General features: G+C 33.0%; 1 protein-coding gene across 1 annotated transcript in view; it reads left to right on the top strand.

Annotated features, from left to right (window-relative positions):
- Positions 1–2640: 2640 nt before the first annotated feature.
- Positions 2641–9191, top strand: part of LOC129809646 (protein Skeletor, isoforms B/C) — a 53262-nt gene continuing 46711 nt past the window's right edge. The window contains exon 1 of the mRNA XM_055859620.1: positions 2641–2927. Within this exon, the coding sequence (XP_055715595.1) occupies positions 2876–2927 (52 nt within the window). The 5' untranslated portion in view covers positions 2641–2875. The remainder of the gene's footprint in view (positions 2928–9191) is intronic.

The raw sequence follows: 9191 nt of genomic DNA, 5'->3' as shown, positions 1-9191 counted from the left end.
TTACACGAACCAATTTAAAAATTTATAAATTTTAAATTCAATTAATTTATAAATTCTGTCGCGTGAGCGTAATTAGTGGTTCAAATTTTAGCGTTCAAGGACGAGTGGGACACCGGTGTCACAAATACGTAAATAGTTTTTCTGACTATTTTAGAGAATAAACTAATTTTCTATAGTCAATATCTGTTTTTGTTTTTGGGACACCAGTGTCCCACTCGTTCTTAAGGTGTTAACTTAAATAACATTGTAAAATGCAGCATAATTAAATAGATATAGTCAGTCGCTTGTACGCACTCGTTTTTTCGAAAGCTTTCGATTTAGTTCTCAATCGTGATAACTCATGAAACCAAATAGACTGGTTGGAACTTCTGTCTTTTTGCTAAATTTATTGAAGTTCTCAAATTTAATTTGCTACTAAGACTGTTTTTTAATTCTAGCAAAGTTATTTATTAAACTTTATTGAAGTCAGCGAGCTATAAAGCACTTATGGGGTCAAAGGAACACTTATTGGCACCTTAAGAAATCGTATCATGACCAATTTAGCGGTCTATTTTGAACCATTTGGGATGTAGAAGTTTAACACCTATCCTTGCAGACAATGCATCAGTTGAATCAGCAATTGTCGTAACATCTTCATCACCTCGTCAACAGTCAAGGAGTGAATAAGTGGCTCTTTGAGTGATCGCCAGATCGGCATGGCTAAGAATTCAACAGATCGGCATAATTTGGCCAGAAAGCGACTGATCGGAGTGTTCACTAACAGAAATCGGCAAATCGGCACGTTTGTAACGAAGAATCGGCAGATTTAAATGCTAGTTCGTTCTTATGAAGTATATAGTCCCCATTTAAACTCGTCTAACATTACAAATTTACAGCAGACAATTTCAGTAGTAAATTTCAATGCACTGTGCTGGAAACACTAATCTTGTAGACTTACTCGCTAGACCGTCACAAGATCGACAAATTGGCATGAGAGCGCCAAAATTTGTGCAAAATCGGAAATTTGCAGATTTGCCATGAACCATAAGCGGCACAGTTGTTTACCCCTTGTCAGCATTTATAGTAATTTATTTCTTTTTATTTATTTGTTCATTTATAGTAATGTGTGTTTTCAGTGTTGATGAGGTCATGAGGAAATTACGACAATTGCTGATCTAACTGACGAAAAGTAGATCAATAAAAAATGTCATATCGAATATATGGATTTTATTAAATGTTTTAAAATTTCAATATTTTGATGAAAATTGCCAGCCAAAATATTTTCCTTGCCGATTTGGTATTCCCTCGACCCAAAATATATTATATATTTTTTTTAAACATTTAATTAACTTGATTTGGGAAGCAGCATATATAAAACTATGATTATAACAATTAAGTCACGCCCTTTAAAATTTATTGAATAGCAAAGACAAGAGGTAGAAAACTCTTGTTGTTCACCGTTTACTCGAATTCTGGCTGAACTAGTAATCTTTGGCAAAAATTGTACTGATCTGCCGATTTCTTATCAAAATAGTTTCAATCTATCGATGTTTGACTTCAGATCGGCGCCGATTTGCCGAATGCCCAAGGAGTAAACAGATCTGCCACTCACGGTAAACTTTGGATATAGATAAGTGGACTCATGAAGACTGATCAGCATGATCATTGCAAACATGGAGACTAATTGCTGCGATTTGCCGATCGGCGATTGCCGCTCTGAAGATCTAGAATCCTGTTAGCCCTGCTAGAATAAAAGTCTGTTATAGAATGAGTGTTTTGAAAAAATAAATAAATAAATAAAATGAAGTTAGGCTTAACACTAAACCAACCGACCGTTTTTGGTCGTTTTTCGGTCAAATGACAAACCGCGTAAGGGTTAGGATACTCAACAAATTTGTCTTGGAAAAGTGCAAAGAATTCAAATTTAAACACTGAAAAATGTATTACATACATATTTTAAGAAATTCATAATTTTTGATAGTGACATTTTACCGTTTTTAAATATGTGTTAATTTTAAACCGGTTAATTTGACCCGGACTTGGTAGATTTAGTTGTAACATATTCGATTAGTACAGAACTTGACAGACCTGAGGATTAGCCGAGAGACGGCGTAGCGACATTATATTCGAAATAATATTTAAAGTACTTTTCCAACATTTTTCACTAAGTCATGTCTCGACTTAAGTCGTAAGTCTGTCAACGACCTGAGAGGGCGTAGTGCGCTTAAGAAGGAGCGAGTATGGTTGGCGGATAAATCGCCAAATTGGCGCCGATCAGTCATTTTGATCGGCAGATCGCAATTGAACTGATTTATGAGTGGCACATTATTCACATCTCTGAATCTAAAGACCTCGAGTGTACCTCGTAAAATCAGTATAACTTGAAATACAAACCAAAACGGTTATTGGAATTGGATCTTTCTTGTGCATCAGTCCCCCTGAAATTGAGTAAAGTTGCGTTGTCGGAGAGTAAGCGAGAGATCCAAAACAGTGAGCTTCCAGCTTGGTGCTGTTCATATTTCTTCCCACCCAAGATATTTTCCAGTTGCAAAAGCCAGCAATCAAGATCCAATGCGATTGTGTGTGCGTCTTCCACGACCATTTCCAGTCATCTCTCGTGCCAAGAGATCGAAATATATCAACGGCTGACCGCACTTTTGTTCAGTGTTCGATGGTCTTCAGCACCATTCGGATGAGTTCTCCCTGATTCAAATCTGTGACTCTTGTGGATGGTTTCTTGAACTTGTTTCCTTATTGTTATTTTTTTTGTGTTTTTGTGTCATTGAATATTTTTTTCTGTTTAAAAAAAAAGAACTTTTGGTGGTTTGGAGGAGTTTTTTGGAAATTTCAAAAATTATAAATTAATTTTTTTGTGACGATTGCAAGATTTACCAAGATGATGAGCTACAGAGATTTGCTTGGATTAATTTGTGGAATACTTTTCACATGTAAGTTGGGAGGATTATTAAGTGTCTCTCGGATTGCATAAGTTTTGAGCGCGAGTACCACCGAAAAAAAAATCGCGTCGAGCGAGAGGAATAATGGATATTTTAAATGTATAAATTAAATTTGCAATCGATGCCGTTGTGCAATTTTTGCATCGTGAGCGCCAAGAGAGATAATAAAAGATGGTGATGGCATTTAGAGAGAGTCCAATTGTGGAGCTTTTTAGAGTTTAGCTCTCAAGAAGCTCACTTTGGAGTTTTCCGTGTATTTTTTCCGTGCAGATTGAAGGGAAATCCTCTAACCCAAATATGGCCTGTTGGAGAGTTTTCAGAAGAGTTTTTCTTTGGGGTTAAGACAGTTACTCAAGCGCAGATTCTTCTTGGTGAAACAAAGTTGGAAGTCACTGACACAGTTCTTAGATTTTTTTTTCTCTGCTACTCCATCACCATCTCTGGCCTCCCCATTTGCACACCTCTGTGTCAGGTAATTGTTTTATTGAGATAGCACAGATGGAAGATATTTAACTATGGGCTGCTGATTTCCTGCATCTCTTCCACTCACTCTCTCACTCTGCACGCAAACTAAAAGAATAATAATTTTAATAGTGGCAGAGAATGTGAGGAAAAACTAGCATCGATGAAGAAATTTGTGTGTAAAATGCGTTAGATTGTACAATTTATTCAAATTGTGATGCAGTGTTTTAAATGTCACAGAGCTGGTTTTTCGATGTTCACCTTCTTGCTCTTTTACATTACACAAAATGCATGAGACAACATACAAAATTACATTGGCGTCAAAAGACTACCTTCAGATGATCTTAAAAATACTTCAAGCACGAACATCAGGATGCCTAAAGTGTTTTTGATTATTTTGGGAAAATCTCTTGGTCCAAAAGCACAAAAACCCAGAGCTTACGCAAAAAACGCGCGAGAGTTTTGTGACGAAGAATTCTTTATTGTTTGGCTTGACTGCCTGGGTTTCATGGGAACCACAATAGATAAATCTACAAATTTCTTCTATACCAAACAATTGCAATTAAATCTATTTGGAAACCTGTGGTCCAGCAAAAAAAAAACTAGACATCGCACCTCAATGACTCGCGAGAAGTGGCGAAAAGTGAAGAGACTTCCTCTATTGTTGAAAATCTTATGCCTCGATAATCCTATATTTTGTGTGTCGTTCATATCGAATTAATGAGCATCGGATGCAGAGTGTGTCACTCACCAAGTGCCAAATTTTCTACTTTACATTCTATTTAACCATATTCAAAATTATAGGGGCTTGCAAATGAGGTGAGGAGGACCTTATTGGGCTGTGGAATTTGTTATACAAATTACAACACTTTCTAGCCTTGACCAAAAATACAGTAATAAACCGAATTGAGTTTATAACAGCTTAGGCTTTTTTTCTTGTCCCGGAATTAACGACTTGGACTTAAATATCTGCTAAAGTTTAGTTTGAGCTTTAACCTCAGTTCGGCAGCTCTATGATTCTTAACATAGTAAATGAATACTAGGGATACTTAAGAACCTTACTTCTTACCTGTATATGGTTAAACCTCGTAAATAAATCATTAATTTAAAGGCATTCTAATTTTTTACACTAAATCATTAATTTAATTTGTATTCAGTGATAAAGTTTGTTAAGGCAGATTCTCTAGAATATTTCTCCCTTAAAATTTGGCGGTAACGACTCTGGCGGAAACTTTTTGGATCGTTTGGACCAAACTTTATTTTTTACTGACATAGGGAAGGAACAAAATTAAATTTTGAGTTATCACTTTTGTAGCTAAAATTATAGACTTTGCAAAAAAATTATTATTCTCATAAACAAAAAGTGACCGAACCACATCCATTTTTATTTAATAAATTAGCAGATAGATCAGCAAAAAATCAAATTGGTAGTAAATAATTCAAAGTGATCATACTGACCAAATTTCATTTTTATTTACTACAATTTTTTAGACCCTTGCGAATAGAGAATAAGGGAAGACCACTCCGGATCGGAATGTTAAGAGACATGCTCCTTATTTAGTTAAAAATAGAGGCCCCAAAACACTATTTGGTATTTCTGTGTATGCTAATCGCTAAATTAGTGATCCTGTTAACTATATTTGTGCATTTGAATTTGAATTTTTTACAATAAATTCATACAAAATAGATGTAATTGCAACTATGTGCTCTGTACCTCGGATCGTCACGAATTTATTTAAATGTCTCACGGAAAATTGGTTTTATAAATTAAATCTGAGCTAATGCACTGCATTCTTTTGAGAGTAAAATGATAAAAAGTAGCTAATAGTTTTTAAAAATTCATTTGAAAATGTAAAACAATAAGGTAAAAACCTGATGATCCGAGGAACACTGCCGATCGCTGGTGCTCTTCCCTTATTTCTTTCTAGCTTCCCAATTAAAACAAAAAATATATTTAAAAAAAAAACAGATTTTTCGTTTGTAACAGAATAGAAAATTAATAATATAGTTTGAAAATTTAAAAAAATATGTAAGATTAAATTTTATTTAGGAACGCCCATTCTGACAAGTGATATGATAAAATAGTAATTCATTAGATACGGTGTTAAAACACAAGTTTAGTAATTAAAATCAAGCAAGGTAAGAGGAATGGAGAAATGTGAAGGCAGAAATTATACACTGCTACTTATGAATTTTAATACGCATTTGTTTTGATTTTTTTTAAACTTTAGCAAAATTAAATAAAACATAAAAGGGTTAAACGGTTTTGAAATAAGAAATTAAATTTACGAGCAGTGTGGAATAATAATCTAGAATTTATGCCTTAATGATTCTCTGTGCTATTCATCTTGTTCGATTTAAAATAAAGAATAAAACATTTATTTTCAATTAAAAAATTAAGAGCTTACTGGTAAATCCTTATTTGATAGCATCTGGATTTTCAAATTAAATAACACATAGGGGAAATCTTTGCAGCTTCTTAAAATTGCAACTCCATAAAAAACGATCTTTTTTTTTCTATTTTACTAAATAAATCTAACTCATGGCCATTATATTGTAATAGCTAGCCCAACACCTCACATTTGATGAAAAAATTAAGACTTCGACCTTTTTCTGTATTTACAATAAATGATTAAAAAAACGGACCTAAAATTATAATTTTTATGTTTAACCTTTTAAGGACGATTGGAACACCGGTGTCCCATAAAGAAAATAATTTATCCTGATTACCTAAAGTTTTTTTTTCTTATGTCTGTACATAATTGTAAAGTTGAAGGTTCAAGGAACTTAGAATATTTTTTAAAAGTCTCTAGCTATTTACTCTATTAAATATTTAAGCTCAAAAATGGTGATTTTTTTAAATTCTCAAATTCATAATTGATTTTATTTACTTTTTATACTTCCCATTTTTTTAAGCAAAACCCTTTTGGCATTATAAACTACAATACTCATACGTAATATTTTTCATTAAAGCGAAAAATATTATTCATTAGTATTGTCAGAAAAATTACTTAAATTTTTGGGCTATTTTTGTCTCTATCGTTCATAAAAGCACAAAATACACTGAATCAGACTCTATTGGACTTTCCAAGGTTAGATGTAAGACTTATCATTGATTATGTTTCCCAGTTTAATTTTTATTGCTGATTTTCAGTCCGTAAAAAGTGTCTCGTCGTTAAAGGGTTAATATTTTATGTATTTTTTTTCATATTTCAAGTAACTTTTCTAAAAAGAGAACTAATACAGATTATAGAGGGTTTATCATGGTCAATATTAAGTCCAAGTATTACAATAAGTGTGATTATGAGAGAGTCACACCTAATTGTCTGTCAGAATATTTGAAAAGAATTAGAAAAATATTTTTCCGTGTTGCAAAAACATCTCTTAGAAAAATAGTATAAAAACGATTTAAAGCGCATGATACGTCCTACAAACGGTTAAAGCAAGTAGATGATAGTTCCATTTTAATACAGATGTGAAAATTTTTGTATCCTGGTGTAGTGTTTATGGTTAAAATAAGGCGTATGAAGGCGTACAAATTTTGTACGTAGCTAACCAAACAGGGGCAGCTATGTAAAAATTGACACAGAATTTTCATTTTCCTGCAGAGGAAAATCCAAGGATTTCCAGTATTTTTTTTAGGTGAGATTATTAACGTAATAAGTAAGAGTTTTTTTTGACATTGCGGTATAATTGATTCGGTTTGTGTGGTATTCGGTAAAAATCTTGAAACTTGTACATCTTTTTCTGTACGAAGCTTCAAAGGTTCCCCTACTTATTAGCACCAAATTTGAAGTAAAGAGTCCGTTTGCATCTGAAAAAGAAAATAGAGCTATTACTATAATTTTTTTATTATCCATTTTATCAAATTCAGTGCAAATAAATTTCATAAAAGCAATAACCAATATGACAATTAGTACTCAACGTGGCCGAATCTTTCAATATTTTATTAATATTTCAAAATATTTTTTGGTTTGAAAGCTGCAAAAATGACTTTTTTATTTTTTTTTATTTTTCTCTATCAGTAGTTTTATAAAATTCTAAAGTATTGAAATTTAATTCCATTAAAAAATACTTAATTCAATGTGATGTGCAAACATGAAAAAATCAATAAAAAAAGTTATTAATATTTAGTATAGAACATTAAGAGCAGTAAAAAATAATAACGAATAAATAAACCAAAAACAAATGAAATTATAGTGTTCCATACAACCATATAAGTTACTAATCACAGAAAAACTGTTTCTGTAAATATTATTGTTTTAACTCTTTTAACTGATTGAAAATATAATGCTTTACTGGGCACATTTGATTTTAGTACCCATAAATATTTTGCTAATAAAAAAAAATTAATTGTTTCAAATAAATCTTCTTTGTATATATATAAAAAAAAATGTGGTGAGAGAAATTTAACAATTAAAATCAATTATTTCAATAAACCAGTGTCTATTAGGGGAAAGTACTCTCCTTTCGAACGTTCATGCCTTCGAATAATATGAATTTACTTTTAGTTTTTCTAAGAGACTTACATATTTCTATTAAATATTAGTTAGCTTATCATCAATTATTGATAAATATGTGATAATCATGTGTAAATATCTTAAGAAAAGTAGAAGAAATTTACATTATTCGAAGGTATGAACGTTCGAAGAGTGAGTACTTTCCCCTACTTGTTGGTAGTGTTACGGGTGTTTAGGACACTAGGAATTTTTCTAGCATTACAGGTGTTCGAATTGTAACCAGTGAGCTTTCCTGAGTATATTTCATTCGACTGCGCCATTTCTGTATAGGAAAAATAATAAATAAAGATAGGGGACTCTCCGGGGATGACCAATGGATTTTAAGATACCCCACAAAGAAAAACACTTCTTCAATCTTGCCCAGAGCTTTCGGTTCTGGATATGGACCAATATGGACTTTCTCCAGGACCGAAAGCTCTAGGCAAGATTGATGAAGTGTTTTTTTTAAGGTGACTTGAAATCCACTGGCTATAACCGGAAAATTCCCCCTATCTATACGTATCACGCCAACTCTTCATCTAATTAAAAATTATAAAGCTTCTGTATGGCATGCTGTACAGAATTAATTCATTTATTATCATTATTTTGAACGGTTTATCCCTATTGGGATCGCGGGCCCATGACATCAAGGTTAACATCGATTCTTTGCTACTTCAGGAAGATGTTTATGTTCAATCTCAATTGAAGCGTTCCAAGGCAAGATTCTGAATTCTATTTATACATATTTTCCTAGGTCTGCCCCGAGGTTGAGGTCTCCTCAGAATGTCTTGCATAGCTTTTCTGAGGAGTACAGAGTTATTATATTTTATTAATAATATAGAATAAGAAAATCTCTAACAATAATTAATACTTCTTCTGAGGGTTGTAGTAGTGAATTTCCCATCTACCCAACGACTGGGTTAACAATTGTCGAATAGGTCGAATCTGCTTTAGTATGTCTACTTTCACATAAACTACATTTGACAAACTTTAACACTCACCGTACCTTTTTCCCAAGAGAATTGTTGTTATTAACAAAAAGACGTCAAGAGGTAGATCAAATTTTGGCGCCAGAGGCACGTGCAAATGCAAAAGAGGTTCCATTGGAGGCTCTCACGAGGAGGAAGCTGCTGAATGGATTGATTGCATTTCGAGACCAACGAGTACTTTTCACTGGCGTGCCCCTGATTCCACTTATCATGCTCAAAGTATGGCAAACTTGCCGGAGATTTCACACCTCACTCACTTCCATCGTTTTTGATCATCATCATCAAGCTACCACGATCATTGAGAT

This window comes from Phlebotomus papatasi, chromosome 1, assembly GCF_024763615.1.
Source record: "Phlebotomus papatasi isolate M1 chromosome 1, Ppap_2.1, whole genome shotgun sequence".
Classification (NCBI taxonomy): domain Eukaryota; kingdom Metazoa; phylum Arthropoda; class Insecta; order Diptera; family Psychodidae; genus Phlebotomus; species Phlebotomus papatasi.
This window is presented reverse-complemented; position numbering and strand designations above follow the sequence as displayed.